Source organism: Platalea leucorodia (genome assembly GCF_965183815.1).
Source record: "Platalea leucorodia genome assembly, chromosome: Z".
NCBI lineage: Eukaryota > Metazoa > Chordata > Aves > Pelecaniformes > Threskiornithidae > Platalea > Platalea leucorodia.
The window spans coordinates 91137575-91159501 of NC_138858.1; the positions used below are offsets into that span (position 1 = coordinate 91137575).

The 21927-nt window shown below is 71.6% G+C and overlaps 3 protein-coding genes across 5 annotated transcripts; all 3 read right to left on the minus strand.

Moving 5' to 3' along the window:
• Positions 1–393: 393 nt before the first annotated feature.
• On the minus strand, positions 394–2462 carry LOC309602194 (uncharacterized protein C8orf58-like; the record flags this gene model as incomplete). The annotated part of the gene is made up of 6 exons (XM_082335582.1): positions 394–477; positions 559–662; positions 745–832; positions 915–1070; positions 1149–1654; positions 2417–2462. The coding sequence occupies 6 exons, from the start codon at positions 2460–2462 to the stop codon at positions 394–396; spliced, it is 984 nt and encodes a 327-aa protein (XP_082191708.1).
• A 3111-nt stretch (positions 2463–5573) lies between these two features.
• Positions 5574–11954, minus strand: LOC309602114 (PDZ and LIM domain protein 2-like). The gene is made up of 10 exons (XM_082335435.1): positions 11907–11954; positions 10242–10348; positions 9592–9743; positions 9156–9225; positions 8991–9082; positions 8849–8894; positions 6659–6813; positions 6212–6357; positions 6030–6135; positions 5574–5890 (listed from the first exon to the last, which is right to left on the minus strand). The coding sequence occupies exons 2-10, from the start codon at positions 10332–10334 to the stop codon at positions 5695–5697; spliced, it is 1056 nt and encodes a 351-aa protein (XP_082191561.1). The 5' UTR covers positions 10335–10348; positions 11907–11954; the 3' UTR covers positions 5574–5694.
• Positions 11955–12885: 931 nt separating this feature from the next.
• On the minus strand, positions 12886–21308 carry LOC309603061 (vinexin-like). 3 transcript variants are annotated; one of them, XM_082337428.1, is made up of 19 exons: positions 21179–21308; positions 18184–18333; positions 17965–18070; positions 17644–17867; positions 17510–17573; positions 17299–17437; positions 17095–17188; positions 16958–16999; positions 16747–16833; positions 16239–16294; positions 15143–15267; positions 14979–15058; positions 14846–14892; positions 14569–14683; positions 14367–14492; positions 13817–14257; positions 13632–13711; positions 13437–13543; positions 12886–13349 (listed from the first exon to the last, which is right to left on the minus strand). In XM_082337428.1, the coding sequence occupies exons 2-19, from the start codon at positions 18289–18291 to the stop codon at positions 13288–13290; spliced, it is 2103 nt and encodes a 700-aa protein (XP_082193554.1). In that variant the 5' UTR covers positions 18292–18333; positions 21179–21308; the 3' UTR covers positions 12886–13287. The 3 variants fall into 3 exon arrangements, with proteins under 3 accessions (XP_082193554.1, XP_082193555.1, XP_082193556.1); XM_082337429.1 differs by lacking the exon at positions 21179–21308 and adding an exon at positions 20476–20522; XM_082337430.1 differs by lacking the exon at positions 21179–21308 and adding an exon at positions 19740–19823.
• Between the last annotated feature and the right edge of the window lie 619 nt (positions 21309–21927).

Here is a 21927-nt window from a genome sequence, read left to right on the forward strand (position 1 = left end):
GGGCAGGACCCCCCCCGGAGCCCGACCCGCCCCGGGGCTGACCGGGGGGGGGGCAGCAGCCGCTTAAACTGGGCCGTGGGACTGGGACCGAGCGGACAAAAGGGGCGGAAAAGCCGTCGGAAGTGATGTGGCCGTGACGCGCCCTCGCGTGACGTCACGCCGGGTTGGGGAGAGTGACGTCACCGCGCAACAGCACATCACCTCGCAAAGAGCCGCCTCTTTGGTAGTGAAAAAGCTTTATTCTGGGGGGGAAAAAAAGAGGGGGTGGTGGGCGCGCCGGGCCGGGGACCGGCCCCGGGTGGGCGTGACGTCATACAGTGGGGTGTGATGCAATCGGTGCAGCGCAGCTCCTCCGTCCAGGGGCGGCGGCAGGACCGGGACCCCCCCCCAGTCCTACCTGCATCGGCCGCCCCGCAGCGAGCGGCGGGTCAGGCGGGTGAGCAGCACCTTCACCCGGCCCCAGTGCGAGCGCCCGTCCTGCCGGGGAGACGCGGCCGTCAGCGGCGGGGGACCTGCGGGACCCCTGCCCGCCTCGCCCCGCCGTCCCCCGGCCTCTACCTTGTCCGGCGTCGGGGCGCCCGCCCCGCTCTCGGAGGGGTCCAGCAGGCTGGGGGAGCTGGCCGAGTGCCCCCACGTCCTCCGGCATGGCCCAGGGTCGGGTGCTGCATGGGAGAAGGGGGATAAAACCAGTGTGGGGGTCCGGCCGGGCACGGTCCCGCCATCCCCGCGTCCCACCCCGCTCACCTGGAGCATGGCTGTCCGAGCAGGAGCGCGGCCGGAACCGCTCGCCCCTCCACACGGCCGGGTCCTGCCTCGACGGCTCCCGGGTGGGCTGTGGGCAAGGAGGGGCAGGGTGTGAGCTGGGACTCCCCGGCACCACCACCCCCAGCACCCCACCTCCTCCCAGCCCTCACCGCGGTGTCAGGGCGGGTGCGCCGGGCGTCCGCCGCCTGCTGCCGGAGGAGCTGGTTGTCCTGCTGCAGCCGGGCCAGGCGCTCCAGCATCTGGCAGACGTGCTCCAGGTACCGCAGCCCCTGCCCCGGCACGGGCGGCACGGCCTCCGGCACAGCCTGCGGGCGAGCAGGGCCTCGAGGGCTGCCGGGCGGCCGAGCCCCCCGAGCCGCAGCCACCCCTTCCCCGGCACACACCGATCCCTCGGCGTCCTCCACGCTGGGCTCCTCCGGATCCCGGGGGTCCCACGCCGGCTCGGCCCGCAGGTCGGCCGCGCTGGTGCTGTGTCGGCCAAGCTGTCGCGGGCAGCGCCCGGGCACCCGCTGCCTCTTGCTGCGCTGCGCTGCCTGCACCAGCTTCTTGCTGGCCGAGCAGCTGCGGGGCGGCCGGGGGGGCTCAGTGCCCGGCTCCTCTCCGGGGGGGCTCTTCTCCGGTGGGAAGCCATCGAGGGAGAAGCTGCTCTCGGAGCCCATGGGGGTGGAGGGCGAGTGCTCGTTGCTGGCCATTTCCACTCCGGAGTCCTCCGACTCTGACTTGAGGAGCCGCCCGCTTGCCAGGGGGCTGCCGGGGGAGAGGGGTGGCGGTGGGGGGGGTCCCCAGGTGCTCATCCCGCCCGGGGGCTGCCGCGGGCTCTCCTGCAGCCGACGGTAGACGCTGGCGGAGGTGCGCACCACGCAGCTCTCCGCCGTCTCCCAGGGACCATCTGTGGGGCGAGGGAGGCCCGGTGGCGTCGGATGGGGGGTCCCCGGGTGGAGGCAGGGCAGGGTGCTGGCCGTCCCCGCGTGCCCAGGTGTGGGCCCCCCACCCCTCCCAGCCCCTCGAGCCACCCAGCCATGCCTGAAGCCGCTTTCCCCACCGCCCTGCGGAGTCACAGCCCCCCTGCCCAGGGACCCCTCTCCGCAGGGTCCCTGCAGCCCCTGCCTGGTGCGGGGGATGCTCGGACGATGGCAGCATGTTGTCGCTGCTCCCCAGAAACATACCCCTGCGCCCAGCCCCATCCTCCCTCCTCCCTCCCCACGTTGCTGAGCTGCCTGGGGAGCCCCCGCGGTCCTCGCCCCGACCTGGCCGGGGCTGCACAAGGGTCTGCTCTCACCGCACCCCGCTCCGGCTCGGTGCCGGCCAACCCAGGACACAGCAGGGCCACGGGGTCCGTCCTCGCCCCGTTGCGGGACGGCTCCGGGGACCTCTGGCTCCTCACTCTTGTCCCCGCAGCGTGGGGGATGTCGCCGGCCGGGGTGCGCCTACCATCGCCCTGCAGCTCAGGGTGGGATTGCAGAGAGGCAGCGGGGGTCTCGGCCCTCCTTGCGCGGGCGCTCACCTCCCTCCCCAGCCAGGCCACGGCAGAGGGCTCAGGGAGGTGGGGAGCGAAGCTTTGGCACCCTCCCAGCACTAAACTGGGGGTGCAGAGCTGCCCACCCCCCCGGCAAGCCCCTGCTCGGAGGCTCGCGCTCCCCCACGCACTCACAGCAGCTGAACCTCCTCTTCCAGACGGCGCGGGAGCCACCCCACATTGCCGAGAGCCGGAGCCGACTGCCGGGCGCGCGTCCCGGCGCTCCCTTTTATAGCCACCCCAGCCGGCGACAGGCCCTGTATCCAGAGGCATCTCATTACAGGACTGGTTCCCAACTGGTTCCTTTGAGGGTTTGGGATCGGTGATACTGGCTGGGCCGGTGGTTAAGGGCTCCTTTCCCACCCCAACCGGGAAGGCGAGAGGGTTATTTGGGCACCGGCAGGCTGCAGGCAGACAGCCGGGTGCCGGATGAATCCCACCGCTTTGGGGGAACCCTGCTCAGGGTTGAATTCACCGGCAAGGGGTCCCTGGTGCTCCCAAAATTCCCACCACCGTGCAGCCGCACCACTTCAGCCGGGGCTGGAGCCACTCACCACGCATCCCTCGCGGGCTGGCGAGGCCGGTGCCCGCACGGCACGGGAGCCGGCACTGGGCCGTCGCGGCCGGCTGGCGGACAATCCCACCATTCAGCGGCCGTATGAATCCCAGCAATGCCGTGGGGCGGCCCCTCCGCCCCGGCACAGCCGGCTGCCAGCGGCCCCGCTCCCACGTACCGAATTTCCACAGGCTGCTGGGGCTGCACGGGACGGCCCCACGTGCCGAGGAGCTGCTTTCCTCCCGGCCACGGCGTTTCCCTCACCACCATGGGGTTTCACCAGGGCTCGGAGCCCCACTGGGGTTCTCCTCATCACCAGGAGAGCTCAAACCATCCCCGTGGGAGCTGCCGCCGTGCTGGGGGTCCCCTCGAGTCTGCAGCTCTGGCTCAGACCCCCAGTACCTCCCAGTTTTTGCTGCTGGACGGGGGGTGGTCCCAGCACAGCCTGAGCTGGGGGGGGCAGGTAGAGATGGGCTGGAGGTTTCTGGGACCCCCACACCGCATGTGGGAACCCAGGGGGCTGCACCCCAGTGCAGGTACAGGCACAGCCCAAATATGTACTTGAAGGCAAAACCTGGTTTGAATTCCCAGCGCGGCCAGCACCCTGGGCCCCTCCCAGCAGGGGCTGCAAACTGGGGGTCTAGGGACCCCCTTCAGCATAGACACTGCAAACCGGGGGGTGTCGGGGACCCCCGGGGCCCCCCTCCAGCACAGACACTGCAAACTGGGGAGTGCTGCAGACCCCCAGAGCCCCTCTCCAGCACAGACGCTGCAAACTGGGGGGTGCTGCGGACCCCCAGAGCCCCTCTCCAGCACAGATGCTGCAAACTGGGGGGTGCCGGGGACCCCCAGAGCCCCCCTCCAGCACAGACACTGCAAATCGGGGGGTGCCGGGGACCCCCAGGGCCCCTCTCCAGCACAGACACTGCAAACCGGGGGGTGCCGGGGACCCCCAGGGCCCCCCTCCAGCACAGACAGCCCAAACCAGGGATCCCTAAGGATCCCCCTCCAGCATGAACTTCGCAGGTTGGGGACCACGGGGGGTCCCCCCATAGCCCCTGGGACCACCGACTCACCGCGCTGCGGCTCCATGCTGAAGGCTCCGCGGCGGCGCAGGGGCATCCCCGGGCAGGGGGGAACCGGGGGCCGGGCAGGGCGCACCGGGGGCCGGGGAAGGAGCACCGGGAGGGCCGGGCAGGGCGCACCGGGGGCCGGGGAAGGAGCACCGGGAGGGCCGGGCAGGGCGCACCGGGGAAGGAGCACCGGGGGCCGGGCAGGGCGCACCGGGGGCCGGGGAAGGAGCACCGGGGGCCGGGGAAGGAGCACCGGGAGGGCCGGGCAGGGCGCACCGGGGAAGGAGCACCGGGGGCCGGGCAGGGCGCACCGGGGGCCGGGCAGGGCGGAGGGGGCGGCTCCACTGCTCCTCCGCCGCTTTATGGAGCACGGCCCCGGGGCGGGGACCGGGGGGGGCCGCTCCCTGCCCGGGCTGCACCTTTGCCCCCAGCCCCGGTCCGGGGCTCTGCTACCCGAAGCGTTTATTCCTCTTTCTCCCGTGCACACGCTGCCAAGGCAGGACCGTCTCCATCCCTCCCTGGGGATGCTGAATTAAAGTGCTAACAGCATTGAGCACTGCAGACCTGGAGCTGGCATGGGGCTGTGCCTGCCTGTACCCCTGCCTGTACCCCTGCCTGCCTGACACCTGGCAGGGACCCCGGGCAAAGGGACCCCCCGGCCGGTGCACGGGCAGACCCACCCAGGTCCGGCAGCGAAGGGCCCGGGCCTGATCCCTCTGGGAATTCGGTGCCTCCATGGTGAGAGCTGGGCCGCGCACGGGGGGCTGCGGTGTACCCCCAGGCAGAGAGCGGGCAGCGGGGCAGGGGAGCTGGCCGGGGCTGTGGGGAGCCATGGGACGTGGGAAGGGGCTGGTCCTCGGCCAGGCTTGGTGGGGAGCTGCCGATAACAGCAAAACCCAGATAACAGCAAAGCCCATCTCCGTGCAAACAGGCACGGAGGGCTGAGAGCAGCGATAAGAGCCCACCTGGGCCTCTGCAGGACAAAGACCCCGGCCAACAGCCCGCAATAAATCCCTGACACCTCCCAGGGACGCCCAGAGCAAGGAGGGGACCGTCCAGCCCCGCGGGGAGCCCTGAGCTTCCCGGGAGCAGGGCAAGGCCAGCCAGCACCGAGCCCCGTGCATCAGCAGAGCACCAGACCCCTGGAGCCTGTGCCAAGCCCCGGACCCCACCGTGGGGCAGGGGGTTCGCTTCCAGCTCCCCACCGCTGCTCTGGGTGCAGGCAGGAGGGCTGTGGGGTCCGGGGTCCCTGCCTGCACCCTGGGGCTGGGGGGAAGCCCACCTTCCCCAGCCCTGGGAGGGCACAGGCTGCCTGCCCCCCCCCACCCCCCCTGCACAGACCAGACACAGGAGTGGAGCAAATATATATTATATTTATATAGAGATCTGGTTTAATATCTCGGAGAAGCCCTTTGCAGTCAGTGTACAAAGCGGTGCCAGCCCCCTCTCCGATACCTAAGTGCTCAAGCGTCCCTGTGCCCCCCGCCATGTCCCTGCTGTGTCCTCTGGCATGTGCAGCTGCTGAGAACGGACCCAGCTCATCACACACGCTGAGACAGCACGGGCGAAGGCGAGCGGCTGCAGTGCATCCCCCCTCCCCCATCTGCAACCTGGTGATGCCCTCAGCCCCCAACCCAACACCCCCCCCACCGCAGACCCCAACCCTACCACAGCAGCGGGGCTGGTGGGGTGTCCCCGCGGGGGGAACGGGGTGCTTGCTGCTCCCATGACACAGTGGGGTGCAGGCAGCGAGCTCCCCTCCGCACTGCGCCGGTGCCTGGGGCTCAGGAGTGGGGGGCGATGGGGGGGGCGGCGGGCCCCCCCGGGGCACCCTGGTAGCGCAGGCGGGCGTGCTTCTCGCAGTAGAGCTCGTCGCCCACCCAGAAGTGACCCCGCATCTTCAGGTTGAGGCCGCAGTCGGCACAGGCGTAGCAGGACGGGTGCCGGTAGCGGCCGTCCTGGATCCTCACCGCCTGCGTCCTGGGGGAGACGGGGAGGGGGGCATCAGCGGGGCACCCCGTGTTCCCCCCGGGGCCCCCGCCGAGGATCAGCCCCATTTTGGCCCTGCCGGGAGCGATGGCAGGGACAGATCCTGAGCCCCCCGCCCAGCCCCACTCACGCGATGGTGCTGCCGCACTTCTCGCAGACGTGCAGCTTCTGGACGCCGGCCACGGGCTTGCGGGTGCTGGGCGAGAGCCGGCTGGGGAAAGGGGCTGCGGGGCCAGCTGCAGGGAGACGAGGCCGTCACGGTCCTGCCAACCCCTGGCCAGACCCCCCCCATCTCCCCCTGTACCCCCTCACCTCCGCCCTCGTCCTCCAGAGCCTCCTGCAACAGGCGGAAAGTGCTGGACTGCCGCGGGGCCGCCCGCAGCTCCCGGTTCTCCTGCAGCATCTTGTAGACCTCCGAATCCTCCTCCAAACGTCGCATGGCCGACTCCGAGCCCAGGCTGCGGGACGGCACCCCGGGGGGAGATGGGGTGGGGGGTTCCCAGCACCCGGACGCCTGGGTCCGCCGGGCTGCACCCCGCCGCCCGCCACCTGCTCCCTCCACCCTGGGGAGCTGCCCCAGCCTGCCCGGCCCTCCCACGTCCCTACCTACCTCTTAACTCTTTGCACGGGCTCCCTCAGCAAGGCGGCACCCAGCACGCACCCTGGGGTGCCAAGCCGCCGCGCCGGGATGGGTGCATGGGGCTGGGGGCTTCCCCGCCTCCGTGTCCCACCCCGCACGGCCCCAAGCCCGCTCCGTACCTGTTACAGGGGCTGGGAGGGGGCGAAGAGCGGCGCCGCTCTCTGCACGTCTCCCAGGGGTTTGGGGGGGCCCTGAGTCCCGGTGAGGGCGGGCGGGGGGGTGGAGGCAGGGTCGACCCCGGGGAGCTGTTCTGGCGGCTCAGGCTTCCTCGCTTCTGGCAGGGGGAGAGAGGTGCTGGGTGCCCTGGGGGTATGGGGGGCCAGGGGGTGCTGCAGCAGCCCCCCAGCACGCCCCAAGCCTGGGGGTGAGCGTGGCATCTCCCAGGCAGAGCGAAGGGAAGGGTGCCTGCAGACCCCCCCTCTCCTCCTGGGCACCCCAGGGACACCCAGACCTGGCCCGGGGGCTTTTTCCAAGCCCTGGTCCCCAGAGGGCTGGGTGCTCCGCCTTGCTCCCCGGGAGGGATGCAGGGATGCTCCATGGCTCGGCCAGTGGCACCCCAGGGGGGCCAGGGGCAGCACCCCCACCCTCCCCACCCCGGTAACCCTACGCCTGCGCCCGTCCCCTCCCCGCCATCTGCTCCTGCTTAGCGGCCCCGGCGAGGCAGGAAAGGCGAAACCCCGGCTAAGTGGAAGCCGATGTTCCCAGGAGCAGCCGCCACGCAGATGCAAACCCTGGCAGGAGCCCGGGGACGGGGACGGGGACGAGGAGCCCCTGCCCGGACCCCGCGGAGATGGAGAGGGGCAGCGCCAGGGCTCTGCGGGGTCACGAGCAGGCGAGGGACGAGCTAAAATTAGGCACGGGTGGAGCTGGCTGCCTTGGCCTCGTCCCCACCAGCGCCAACCCGCCCCGGGATGCGACGAAAAGCGTGGTCCAAGGGCAGCCATTCCCCTCGCCGCCCCTTTGGGCAGGGGTTTTTGGGCACGGCATCCCGCACAGCCCCAGCCCCGCGGCGGCGGGGGCTCCGGGGCAGGGAGGGACCCTCCGGGGCCGGCACCAAAGCAAATAAAGGGCTGGGGAGGAAGGAGGGAGCCGGCGGCCGGAGGAGCCAAGGGGCGGCCGGGGCTGCGGCCAAAGGCAGCTGGGAAGGGCCGCGCTCGGGGCCACTGCGCTTCCCGATTTGGGCTTGAAAAACAAGAAAAAAGAAAGCGGGGAGGGAGGAGAGGAGGGAGACGCCAAGCCCGGAGCCAGCGGCTGCCCCGCGGGGTGCAGCAGCCACCCGAAACCGCAGCAGGGAGGGATGGGGCGGCCGCCGGCATCCCGGGACCGGTCCGGGCGGTGGGGGAGGCATCCCGGCCCCCCGGGCATCCCGGCTTGGCTCCCCGGGCATCTCACCGTGGCAGGGGCTGGTGGGTGCTGCCGGGGGTGCGCCAGGCCGTGGGTCCCTGCCGTGCCAACGCCCCAGTCCCCCGGGCTTGCGGGAGCGGGGCCCGGCCTCCCCAAACTGGTTTGGCCTCCCCAGGCTGGCGCCGTTGCCAAGAGGCGCCGGGTAGGAGCAAGCAAAACATCCCTGGCCAGGTGTGCTGGTGCCCGCCGGGCCCCGGGGTGCCTGCCAGTGCGGCGGGGAGGCGGCCGGCGGCACCGGCGGCACCGGCAGACGCGGTCCCCAGGGCAGAGCGGGGCTGGGTGGTAACATGGCAATGGGGCTGCAACGGAGGATGCTATGGGGCTGCAAAGGGCGGCGGTTTGGGGTTGCAAAAGGTGATGGTCTGGGGCTGCAAAGAGTAAAGGTGTGGGGCTGCAAAGGGCAATGGTCTGGGGCTGCAAAGAGGTGATGGTTTGGGGTTGCAGAAGTTGATGGTTTGGGGCTGCAAAGGGCGATGCTGTGGGGCTGCAAAGGGCGATGGTTTGGGGCTGCAAGAGGTGATGGTTTGGGGCTGCAAAGGGCGATGGTTTGGGGCTGCAAGAGGTGATGGTTTGGGGCTGCAAAGGGCGATGCTGTGGGGCTGCAAGAGGTGATGGTTTGGGGCTGCAAAGGGCGATGGTTTGGGGCTGCAAGAGGTGATGGTTTGGGGCTGCAAAGGGCGATGGTGTGGGGCTGCAAGAGGTGATGGTTTGGGGCTGCAAAGGGCAATGGTTTGGGGCTGCAAAGGGTGATGCTGTGGGGCTGCAAAGGGCGATGGTGTGGGCTGCAAAGGGCGATGGTTTGGGGCTGCAAAGGGCGATGCTGTGGGGCTGCAAACGGTGGCTGTGCACGGATGCCCCCCAGCATCTCTGCCTGGCCCCGCACAGCCCCCCGGCTCCCTGCTCACCTGGCGGAGGCCGGGACAGGCAAACTCCTCTTCCAGGGGCTGCGAGCTGTGGGGAGAGGACAGAGCCATCAGGAGAGTCCCTGGCCCTGCCCGGACCCCTGCCCACACCCCCAGCCTCACATGCAGCCGGGTCCGGCCTTACCTGCTGCCGCCGGGTGGGGGGCTGAGGGATGCCGGGCTGGAGTAGGAGGGTCTCAGGGCACCCCGGCTCTCTTCCTGCATCCGCAGCGTGTCCTGGGGACGGGAGCGAGACAAAAATCAGCCCTGGGTGGGGGGCCGGGGTGTGCAGGGGCTGCCCGGGGCTCACCTGGAAGCGTGTGGCCAGCCTCTCCGGTGAGGCGTCCCCGTTGGCGTGGCTGGGAGGTGGCACCGGGGACCTGGGGACCAAGGGAGAGTGGGGGGTCCTGCATCTGCCCCAGGAGCATGCAGCCCCTCCGCAGCCCGCATGGCCATTCCCCTGCGGCCCCTCGGGGAGGCGGTGAGAGGCAGCAGCCCCAGGCCCCCAACTGGGACCAGTCGGCCAGGTAATGGCTGCCAGGGCTGCCCGGCCTCGTTACCGCCTGACTCTTTAATTACAGAGCCGGGACAGGCTCCTGCGGGGATGGCACAGCCCCAAGAGTCGCCGGAGGGGAAAAACAACCAGCGCACACGTGGTTGGGGACCCCAGCCCGCGCGGGGACGACGCTTCCCCAGGGCTGGGGACCCAGGCGTCCGGGCTGTCACCCCCCAATCCCGGCACCCACCTCTCCACCTGCAGCTGGAGCTGCCCAGGGCTCTGCTTGATCTTATTCTGCGCCTCCACGTTGAGCATCTCGGCCGCGCTCTCCCCGTTGATGGCGACGATGACGTCCCCTGGCCGGAGGTCGCCCGCGGCCGCCTTCCCATGCTCCGTCACCTCCACGGAGAAGGGGACACGGGGACAGCCCCAGTGTTATCTTGAAGGCGCTGGGGACAGCGAGCCCCCTGCCAGCCGTCCCTTGGCCCCGCGCACGCCGGTGGGAAGCAGCCTTTAATTGCAGCATCCCCACGTGCAGCCCTCATGCACGGCCGAGGTCCCGGCACGTTGGGTACCGGTCCCCGAATCCCACCCCACCGGGATGCTCCCACCCACCGGGGTCCCAGTGGCCCTGCCAAAACAGCGCCAGTCCCTCTGCCGGGGTGTGCACCGGCCAGGGGGGACCAAGGCCGCGGCAACAACAGCCGGAAAGCCGGCACAGCCCTGCCCAGCCCAGGGGCGGCACGAGCCCCCGCGCCGTCGTCACCCGCCGTGGGGCCGTTCCCACGGCAGGATCCCTCAAGGACAGTAAACAGGATCCGCTCCCCGGAGCAGCCCGGCACGTCACCCGCCCTGGCAGCCCTCCTTGGGGCGAGGGGACACACAAGGGGGTCTTACCTTGGAGACGGTGATGGGTTTGCCGAAGTCCCTTCCCCCGGTGATGCGGAAGCCCCAAGGGGCCGGGCCGGCGAGGGTCACGGTCACCGGCATGGCAGCGGGCGGCTCTGGGCGGGCAGGGAGCCGCGGCGTCAGGAAACCCCGGGGCGCCGAGGGGACGAGGCAGAGGAGAGCCCTCTCCTCCCTCCGCGGGGCACAGCCCGGCAGACCACCCGCCGCAGGCCTCCCCCGTCCTTGTCCCCCCAAGGGTCCCCAACATGGGGCCGATGGAGACCGGCAGCGCCTTCCTTCCGGGGAGGGGACCCGCGTCCTCGCGCCGTCGCAGGGTGCCGGCAGCCACCGCTGCTTCCTCTTGCCTCGCCTGTGCCCCCGGCCAAGGCTGGCGGCCTCCTCCCCTGCCGAGCCCCCGTGGGGACAAGGGGGTCCCGGGCACCCACCGCCGGCTGCGGCGGTGCTGCCGGTGGGACGGGGCAGGCGAGGTCACCCCGCCGCCCCCCGGGCCTTGTGCGAGGCAGGAAACCGGTGCCGCCTTGGCAGCGAGGCCGGCGGCTCGGCACGGCACGGCAGGGCCAAGCCAGCGGGGTTTGGAGGGGAGGATGCGGCTGCGAGGGCAGCCAGCGGCCGGCGAGGGAAGCATCCCGCTGCTCACCGCGGCGGGGTCCGGACACGCAGCAGGGCTGCAAGGACCGCCACCCCAAGTCCTTCGCCCCGCAGCAAACCCGTGCTGGGAAAGGATGCTGCGGATCCCCCGGCGCGGCGCAGGGTCCCCACGGTGCCCCAGCGAGCGTGGCAGTCCTTAGCTTCGATGGGACCAGCGGGAATGGGCAGCCCCTTCCCCTAAATGTCAGGTCTGGCATCCCTGCTCCCTGTCCGGCTGCCCCGCACCGGCCCAGCCCCGTCCCGTCCCGCCGCAGCCGGCAGCGGGAGCGCAGCCGGGCCTGACCCCGCCGGCACAGCCCCGGGGTGGCCGCTGGAGCCGGGCACCCCGTCTGCAACCGCCGGGGAAGGCATTTTAAAAATCCCAAGCGCACAAAGAGGGGCTTGAGAGGCTGCCCGGAAGAATTTCCTGGGCTGGGCTTCGCAGAGCCAGGAGGAAACCCCAAACCCCCTCCCCACGCCCGGCCCCGCTCAGCATCCCTGGGCAGCGAGCTCTGCCACCCCGGGGACCCCGATACCCGGCTGGGCACGACCCCTGCACCCCCCAAAAGCCCTGCACCCCTCCTGCAGCCTTTGCACCCCACCTCTGTCCCCTGCAACCCCTCCCTCTGTCCCCTGCACCCCTCCTCCAGCCCCTGCCCCCCTCCTCCGTCCCCTGCACCCCACCTCCGTCCCCTGCTCGGTCCAGGCTCCGCGCCCCGGCACACAGCGATGCTTTTGTGGCCGTGGCGGCTGGCGGTGCCGCCTGGCACCCTGCAAGGCGTGACGGCGGGTGACAGGCGATGCCAAGAGGCGCAGGGGACGTGGGGACACACATGCGGGACAGACTGCCCGCATTCCCCCCGCCCCACTCCCCCCCCCGCCCGGGGGGGCAGCACCCCGGCCACCCCCGAGCACCGGGACCCCCGAGAGCTGCATCCCCGACGGACGGGCACCCCCCGACAGCCGGCAGCATCCCGGGACCGGCGGAGCCCCGCGTCCCCCCCGCAGCCCCCCGGGCGCACTCACCGGCGGGCGGCCGAGCCGGGCGGCCCCGTGGGGCGCTGGAGCCGAGCACGGCCCCGGCAGCGGCACCGCCCCCTCGGAAGGGGCCGGCGGAGCCCAACGGGGCCGGGCCGGGCCGGGAGGAGGCTCGGCAGCGCCGTCTGCGGGCACGGCCGCCCCGACGGGGCGGACGGAGCGGGGCTGGGCCCGGCGTGGCGGGGGGCCCCGGGCCCGGGAGATGCCCGTGGGCTGGGGGGGGGGGGTGCCCCGCGGCCCCACGCAGCCACACCGTCCCTCCGCCCCACGCAGCGTCGCTGCCCTGGGCACCGTCGCGTCCTGCGCAGCATCAGCCCCGGGCGCCGTCGTAGCCCCACGCAGCCGTCGTAGCCCCATGCAGCCCTGCATGCACCATTGCAACCGGCTGCGGACACCGATGCAGCCCCACAAGCACCACTGCAGCCCCACATGCCGCCTTGCAGCCCCCCCCCCCCACCACTGCAGCCCCACGTGCCCCATTGCAAACCTGCATGCCCCACTGCAGCCCCACAAGCACCATTGCAGCCCCACATGCCCCACTGCAGCCCCACATGCCCCACAAGCACCATTGCAACACCACAAGCACCACTGCAGCCCCACATGCCACCTTGCAGCCCCCCACGCACCGCTGCAGCCCCACAAGCACCACTGCAACCCCACATGCCCCACTGCAGCCCCTCATGCCCCATGGCAACCCCACAAGCCCCCCTGCAGCCCCACATGCCCCCTTGCAGCCCCCCATGCCCCTTGCAGCCCCCCAAGCACCATTGCAGCCCCAGGAACCCTGCACAGCACCGCAGCCCCACAGTGTCACCGCCATGCAGCACGACAATGCCCCAGGGGCCACCACAGCCCCACGCCGCTGCCCCACGCAGCATCCCACAGGCCCCACGTTTCCCCACGGGCACCGTCCCACCGGCTTCCTCCTGTCCCAGCACCACCAAGCTGGGCTTTGGCTCGGGCTGAGCTGAGCTTTAATGATGGAGAAGAAGCAAACGCGACTCCCGGGCACGTGGCACGGCCCCGGACTGGCATCTCGGGTCACAGCCGTCACGGTCAGGCCCGGCACCGGCCAGGCTCCCCCCGGCAATGGACGGAGAGGGAGGGGGAGGTATGGCCACCGGGACGGTGGGCAATAAGGCACCGGGCAGCGGTGAGGAGGGGCCGGATTAAGGCACTGGGGTGGGGGAGACCCCCACGCAGCGGGGATTGGTCCCTGTTAGAAGCAGCCCCATAGGGGCAGGAGGGAGCTGGAGGCACTTCGTCCCCGTGGGGGGACATGGTGGGGATGCCGGGCGGCCGAGGCGGGACATGGGGGAGCCCCTGGCCCCCACGCCGCCCACCGGGCTCCTCTTCTGCGCGCTGTGGGTCACACCGGCGCCACGTAATTGCCGGGGAAAGTGCCGAATTTCTGCGTCCTCCTGGACACGCCTGGGGGGGGAAAGGCAAAGCGATGCGGTGAGGGGGCCGCGGTGGCATCCCGTCCCCGTCCCCATCCCCGTCCCGGCGGCCACGCACCCACGAACCAGCCGTCGTCGCACTGCTGCATGACGTCCACACGGTCCCCCTCCAGCAGCTCCAGCTCGTCGGCGTTTTGGGGCCGGTACTGGTACAGCGCCCGGTACCTGCGAGACACAGCGTGACCAGAGCCCGCGCCACCACGGGTCCCACCTGGGGACACTGTGCCACGGTGCCGCTCCTGGCCCAACTTACGGCGTCCACTGGATTTCGGAGCCGTTGTAGGACGGGGCGGGCTCGGGGCGGGTGCTGGTGGGTGCCCCCGGGGCTGCGTGCTGCAGGCGGAGAGGATGGGTGCAGCGTTACGGGGCAGCACCCACATCCCCGGCGGTGCCGGGGCACGATGCCGGGGCTGGGGGCTGCGGCGGGGGGTCTCTCACCTGCTCAGGGGGCCAGGCTGGACGCCAAGGCTCCTGGGGATGGGTGGCCGCAGGGTGCGAGGGGCCGGCGGGGGCCGGTGAGGGGCTCGGGGCACCAGCACGGGGCAGCTTTGGGGAGGGGGGGAAGGCGAAGCCGAGGTGGCGGGGTGAGGACGGGCACCCACCGGCCTCACCAGGGCCCCGTTCCGCCACCTGGGGGGAGCCGGCGGAAAGTGGGGGGCCCCGGGGACCGGGCGAGCGCTGCAGGGACGGGGAGCCGGCCGGGGGCCGGGGGCTGGCGGAGGCGGGTGAGGGTGGGAAGTCCTCAGCGGTGGCTTTCACCCGTGGCTCCTTCAGCACCTGAACGTAGGTGGCGGGGAAGATGCCCTGACGGCTGGTGCCGGAGATGCGCCCCTCATACCAGTTCTCATCCACCCGCCGCACCAGGCAGATCCGCTCGCCCTGCCGAGGGGACGAGAGGACAGGTTAGCACGGTACGGCATGGCACGGCACGGCACGGCACGGCACGGCACGGCATGGCACGGCACGGCACGGCATGGCACGGCGGTACCTTGCGGAAGGAGAGCTCGACGGGCAGCTCCCCTCGGAAGTTGTAGAGCGCCAGGGCCTCCCCGTACTCCAGCACCTGGATGGTGGGTGCCTTGATGGGCTTGGGCACCTCCGTGGGGGGCAGGATCTGGGGGGACACACGGGTGACAGTCAACACCAGGCTCTCCAAGCCCGGCCACCCCCTCTCCATCCCCCGGGCTCACCTCCACGTAGTTGGAGGGGAAGATGCCCACGCGGCCGTGGTGCTCGCCCTCCAGCCAGTTCCTGTCCACCTCCTTATGGATGTAGACGATGTCCCCCTTCTGCAGCGTCAGCTCCCTGCAAGCGGCAGCGCTCAGGGACACCGCTCGTGCCGGTCCCAGGGGACACCGACCCATCTCCGGCACGGCCACCCCACATCCCAGGGCTCCTCCGGTCCCCACCCACCGCCCGCGGGACCGTGGGGGCACGGCGGGGACCCCCAGCAGCGCCGTCACTTACTTGGGTGACTCGGCTTGGAAATCAAACTTGAGGCGAGCGGCTTTCATCTGGGGAGGGAGAGGAGCAGTTATGGGGGGACCCCCCATCCCGACCATCTCCGCTCCCGTATGGGATGGGACCATCCTGGCCTCACCTTCTTCTCCTCCTTCCTGACGGCCTCCGCGGGGTCCCCCATGTCGGACAGGCTGGGGAGGGTCCCTGGCCTCAGGGTGTCTGCAAAGAGTGGGGTGTCACCGGCCGGCGAGACCGGGGTGTGTGGGGTGCCCCATGGCACGGCACGGCTCGGGGGGGGCTCACCTCTGCCGGGAGCTGCACGGCTCCGATCGCTGGCCAGCCCCAGGCCACCCCGCTCCATGCCGGGGCTGGCGGGCGGGCGGTGGGTGCTGGGGGGGCTCTGCAGCCGGCGGGGTGACAGGGGGCTCCTGCGGGGTGACAGCGGTTCAGGGCAGGGCTGAGCCCCGCATCCAGCCCCGCTGCCACGCACCCCCCCTGCCCTCCCTGCTCCCGACCCTCTGGCCAGGACCCCTGGGTCCCCTGGGACCAGGACGCCAGGGTCCCCCGGCTGCGTCCCCCCGGGGTCTCGTCCTGGAGTCGGCCAGGCGTGACGGGTCCAAAGTTTGCCGGCGGTGCCGGTGGCACGTCCCCGCTGCCGCGGAGCAGGAAGCACGGAGTAGGCGAGCACCGGGGAGGGCCTCCTGGCTAATGGATAACCCCGCTCCCAGGGGCACTTAAAGAGCCCCAATCCCCCCCCCCCGACCGGGAGAGGGGGTCGGGCAGGGGGGCAGCCAGCCCCCCAGCCCCTAGGCACACCCCTGGGGGGTTAGGGTAGGTCCTACAAGAAGCGGAGCACTTGTTTGTTTGTTTTCCTCCCACTGCCAGGACAGGGCACGGGGCCATGGGGTGCCCCAGGGTGTCCCCCCCGTCCCATGGTGCGATAGCACCCGCCGGCACAGGTGTCCCTTCCCCGTCTTGGTGGCATTGGGGACATGGGGACACGGCGGTGGGAATCCAAGCGCCGTCACCTCCCCTGGGGCTGAGCCCAATGCCAGGACACAGCGTCCCTGCCCGGGCTGGACGGGGGAAAGGGTCAGCCCCGGTCTGGCCCCGTCCCACCCACCGGGCAGCCAGCCCGGCGCCGGGGTCCCCCACCCGTGGCGGGGCGTGGTGGGGGCAAGGCGGCCAGCGGTGCCACGGGGGGCTCCATGGGGGTCCGTGGGGCATGCGGGGGGACCCCCACCCCACCGCGGGAGCCGGGACGCTGGAGGGACAATCCCGCCTGCCCCCCGCCACCCCAGCGTGGGGCCCTGTCCTGCCGCCGCCCCCCGCCACGAGTGGGGCATGGGGCAGTAGGATTTGGGGTTCGGGGGTGCGGGGAGCAGCCGGCTTTACTCACCGAGCCGCCGGGGAGGCCGGAGCAGGGGAGCGAGCGGTGGGAGCAGCCGCCGAGCTCTGCCGGAGAGGAGCGGGAGGGGGTGGGAGAGAAAAATTAATCATCCAAGAGGCTGAGTCTCCGCGGGAAGCGAGGGAGTCCAGCGCCGGGCTGCGCAGAGCCAATAACCGCCGGACGGACGGCGCGGCGAGACAGGGTCCTAGAGTCCCGCGGCCACGGCCACGGCCACGGCCACATGCCGCTGGGCGGCCTTGCGTGCACCCAGCCGTGCGTGCATCCAGATGCGCACGCAGCCGGCCACGCGTGTACCCGGCCGTGCCCGCATCCAGCTGGGCGCGCATCCCGCCGCGTTCCCGCCTGGTGCGCGCAAGGCCGCGCACGCAGCTGGATGCGGGCACAGCTGGATGCGGGCACCGTCAGCCCTGCGCGTCCCTTCAGTGCCACCCAGCCCCGGGGAGGGCCGAGGGGCAGCAGGGGAGCCCCAGGCTAGCGCGGGCGGGGGCCGGGGTACCTGGCAGGGCTGCCGGTGACTCTCCATGGCCCTCATGTCCTTGTCCAGCTCCTCGCTGAGCTGCTCCAGCTCCTGCTCCAGCAGCACCTACGCGGCCAGGACGGGGCTGCGGTGGGCAAGGCTGGTGCTGCCCGCGCCCTGCGTCCCAGCAGCACGGGCACTGGGAAGCCCGCTGCCACCCCGGCCCCCCCGCCTGCCATCGGCAGCTTACCTCGATCGGCTGAGCCCGCTCCGGCGGCACCGCTGCCGGCGGCTGGAACGGGCAAGGGACCGGTTAGGTGTGCATCCACCGGCAGCATCCCTCCGTGCCGGGGCTGAGCGGGTGCTGGGGGTGCCAGGGCTGCCTACCTGCTGTGGCTGCTCCAGCACCAAGGATTGCCCTGGTTCGTAGTCAAAAATGCTGCCGGGCTCCGCGGTGGCACTGGTGTCACCCCAGCTGGGCCTGTGCAGAGCCGGGAGGAGCTCAGCCCCAGCAGCCCCCCGTTCTGTGGGCACCCCAGGAGGGGACGGGTCCCCGGGAACCATTTAAATGCCGTCCTGAGCCGCACTCACCAGTCCAGCCCGTTGGGCATGCCAGGGGGCTCGGCCAGCGACGGCCCTTTCCTCCGCGGCTCTGGGGGGGACGGAGGCACTGCGGTGGGCGAGGGGCTGAGCCTATCCATGGGGTAGCGATGGGCATCCCAGTCCGGCTCTGCGGGGATGGAGGAGGAGGTGAGCGGGTGCCGTGCCAACGCCGTGCTGTGCCGCGGCACCGGGGACTCACCTGGCAGCTTGCGGTGGATCTGCCGGAACATGCTGCGGTACCAGTCGCGGGGCCGGTCGACGCTCTGCGGGGACACGGCGGGGTGGTGAGGGGGTGACGGGGGGGAGAACCCCAGCCCCGTGCCCCCGACTCACCGAGCGCGAGGCGATGGGCATCCCTGTCTCGTCCACCGGCCCGATGCCGTCGTACTTCACCCAACGCCTCTCCCGACGTTTGCTGTCCTTGGTCCAGGTGGCCGACCAGCCCGGTGGCTGGGGGCAGGCAGGGGTGGCCCCAGGGCTGGGCATGGGGCCGGCGGGCGCCGGGGTGCTGGGTGCCCTCGCCTCCTTGGCTGGCCAGGTCTGGTACCACTCGCTCGCTGGGGACGAGGCGGGTGAGGGTGAGCCCTCACCCTCTGCCGAGCATCACTCGGGGGAGCCCGCGGGGGTGTCCCCGGGGATGCTCGGAGCAGGTACCTGAGCTCCTGGGGGCCGCCCGGCCGCGCTCGGCCACGCCGTGGGTTGCTGGGTCGTGGAAGTCGAAATTCAGCGTGTTGGAGCCGCGGTGGCGGATGACGGGCACCTGCGGCACAAGGAGGGGACTGGCACGGGGGCAACGTGGTGGTGGCCAAGGGATGGAGGCGGAGCAGCTCCCCAAATCCCCCCGGGCATGCAGCAGCCCCCGGCCCCACTCACCCGTGTCACCGTGTGCTGCGGGGGCACCCACAGTGGTGGGTGGAAGGGGGGGATGTCCTCCATGCCCAGAGCCTGGCCGGCGTTGGGGGGCAGGAGCCGGCCCGCCATGGCGGTGGGGTGCCGGGACGGCGCCCCGGGGCTGCCGGTGCCCTGCGGGGGAAAGCGGCTGCGCTCACGGCGGGTCCCGTCCCTGTCTGCCGGGTGCTCCCCTCCGGCGGCTTTGTCTCACCGCGCTTTGCCGGAGGGCTGGGGGCTCTGGTGGAGCCCCATCCCAGCCCCATCCCCACCTCCGGGGACCGTTCCCTGTTATTCACCAGTGCAGGCGACACCACAACGGGGTGACAGCCACCGAGGCACCGTCCCCAGCCTGGGGAACCTCGTAGTGCCGGGGGAAGCGGCTGTTCCCAGCCAGAAACAGCCCTGGCGTGGCTCTGCCATGCGTTCTCCATGCGGCCTCAACCCCGCCACGGCCGCATCCAGACCACCCGGCCCCTCTCCCTGCCCCAGCTCCCCAGCACGGATGGATCCAGCCCCTCTGGGCTCTTTGGGGAGAAAACACCCCAGAGCGGGACAGGGCGATGGCTGAGCCGCCTGCCCATCATCCCGGCATCCTGGTGCGCCATGGTGGGATGTGGCTGGCGCCGGTGCCCTCCCACCCGGGCACGTGGTAACAGCGGCGTCGGGCAGCGCCGCGCCGGGAAAGCTGCCAGGGCTGAGCCTCCCTGGGGCCGAGAAACACGAAAAGGCAGAAGTATTTCCCCACCCTGCAGCGCAAACAGGGAAGGGAGAGGGGAAGGAGGGGAGAGGCGGCGAGAATGCGCAGCCGAGCCCGGCACCACCCCGCCGGGAGGACGACGTGCCCGGCGGAGCCGCGGCCGTGACTCACCGCTGCGCCGCGGTGCCAGGGCCGCAGCATGGCGGGGGGCAGCCGGGGGGCCCGGGACCCCCGTAACAGCTCCCGACACCATGGCGGGGAGACGCGGGGCGGCGTTGGCGTGGGATGGCTCCAGGGGCAAGAGCAGCCCTGGGAACCTTTGGGGGACAGCCGTGTCCTTGCTCGTCCCCCTGCATTTCCATCCCCACCAGGGCGTGGGCATCACCCATGGGACTCGCAGATGCCACGGGGGACCCATGCTGAGCCTGGGACGGCACAGACCCCTCCTCGAACAGGGTGGCTGGTGCTGGCAGGGGGCTGCTAGCCCGGGACGGTGCCCTGTGTGCCCCGCACAGAGGGCAGAGCAGGCTGGGGACCCCTCGGCTCCTTGCTCCCGACACTGCCCTGCAGCCTGCAAGGCTGTAATTAATGGTTGTAACCACCACGGGGAAACTGAGGCCCCAGGAATGACTTGCCCCAGGGCACAAAAAGTGGGGTGCAGACTCCCACCCCCCCCAGGACACCCCAACCACTGCCACTCCATTCCCAGCACAGTGCCCTCCTGCAGCCCCACGGGGCTCAGCCCCGTCCCGCTCCCGCAGACCGTCCCCCAAAGCCTGGCCCTGGGGAGCAGGTCCCCGGCGGTCACCCCCTCCTCGCCGGCCCCTGGGCCAGCTCTTACCTCCTGGCTGGTGCCGGCCGGGGGTCCCCGGGCAGCGCCGGCCTCGGTGGGGCCGGAGGCTCGGGGAGCCCCGCGGCGAGCGGGACGGAGCTGCGAGCGGCAGGGAAGAAAAATGCACGGCACAAACTTTGCCGGGGGAAGGAGAGCAGAGGCCTCAGCGTGTCACGGGGGGCCGGCGACGAGAGCCCCCCGACAGCATCCCCTGGCCGGGTCAGCAGCCGCCGTCCTCCCCGGCGCTGGGTACCCGCATGCCCCGGCCCCCCTGGGGTGCGCTCGCCCCCCCCCCAGCACTCCCCGCTCTGGAGCGGGGCCGGCCCATTCAGAGTTTCCAGTGACATTTCCAGGGATGGGATCCAGGGAGAGGAGCCAAGAGGCTGAACTCATCCCACGCCCTGCGCACGCGTTCCCGTGCACTCGGCCCCCGCTTACGAAACGGGGCGAGTCCGGTGCCGCCGGCCCCCCGCCGGCAGCTGCCCCCCGCCGGGATGGAGCCGGGGGCTCGGAGGGGTTTTTTGGGAGCGGATGGGGAGGGAAGCGCCCAGCGGAGATCAGGACCTGAGTGGGGAGCGGGGCTCCGTGCTCCCATGGCCCCCCAAGCCCCGTCATGGGGGGCACGGTGAAAGCCACCTGCTTTCCCACGGGCGACCCCCATCCCCTCCATCCCCCAGGGGCCTGGGCATTGGGGACCCCCGTTTAACACCTCCATGCCCTGCTCTGCGGGTGCCCCGTAGCCCACCTCATCCCCTCCGGCAGCGCCCGCGTCCCAGCCTCCGCCGCGCTCGCCCGTCGGCCGCTTCCTGCTCGCCACTCCCCAAAACTGCTGACAGCCCCGAAACCGGGCAGCCCTGGCCCTTCCGCTGTCCCACGCGCTCCCTCGTGAGCTCAGGCCTCTGCCTCCGCGGGAGGACGGTGGCTTTGATGCCAGCCAGCCCTCGGTCCCCACCGAAGCCACCCGTCCCCTGCCAGAAGCTGCTGCTGGGGATGAAGAGGCCGACGGGGCCGATGGCACGAGCCCTGCCGGGCTGCGATGCTGCACCCAGGGGACAAAGGGGACAGGAGCGGGTGCGCTCCCCGCTGTCACAGCCACGAGGACGCAGGTCCCGTCCGACAGCCGCGGGGACGGGGCGGCTGCACCGTGCACCGGTGCAAGCCGGGGACACCGCAGGGAGGAAGCAAGTTGGGGACAGGAGCTGGTTCTGCCAGGGAAACTTGGGGGGACGAGGACAGAGAGGGCAGCGGGGCCGGGGGCACAGCCGAGGGTTAAACCCCGCGAGGGGAGCCCAATCGCTCGCCAAGGGGGTGATGGTCCCCTCCAGCCCACCGAGGTCACAGCGCCCGCTGGCAATGCCCTCCCGTGGGCGGCGGGGTCCCGGCCACCCCACGCCGCTGCAGCCCATCCCGGGGGGTCCGGCTGGCCCCTGGCAGCGACCGGGACTCACCTCCGCAGCCCCATGCGCCGTCCGGGGCGAGCAGCCTGCGGGGCCGGCCCTGCTTCCCTCTGCGCGGCTCCCAGCGCCAGCCTCCGCTCGCAGATAAATATTTAACGCGCGGCCTGGGACAGGATTAACAAAGGGCGAGTGTTTCCTGTTTGCTCAGCGCGGCGATGCCAGCCGGGAACGCGCGGCCAGGCCGGCGATGCTCTCTCGGTCCGGGCTGTGGTGGGCGGCTGCCGGAGCCCCTCGCTGTCGCACCCTGCCCACGCCGAGGGAGCCCGGGGAGCGACGCTGGGTGCGAGGCAGGTTGTTGGTTTGGTGGGAACACCCAGGAAAAGGGTGGGAGAGCCGGAGCATCCCTTCCGGCAGCTGGGGACGGCTGTCACACCGCGGCGACACCGGGCCTGGGGAGCCGGCAAACGGATTGCACGTGGTGAGCTAAGCTCGACGGGGAGATGCTGACCCCAGCAGCTCCGGCAGCGGGCGGAGATGATGCAGGGGAGAAGCCAGATGTGGCAGCCACAGCTGGGGGCCAGGTCACCCCGGCTCCCCAGCCAGGGAGGGAGCAGGCGGTGCCGGAGCCGGGAGGGCTGTAGGAGCCGGCTGTAGGATGGGGATCCCCGGGCAGGAGCCGGGGGAACCAGGCCGGCTGCGGAGCCGTGACCCAGCAGGATGGAGCCTGGCCAGCACAAACACGAGGGCTGCTCACCAAAGCCCCGCATGGAGGAAGCACCCCGAAAGAGGGACGAGGAAAG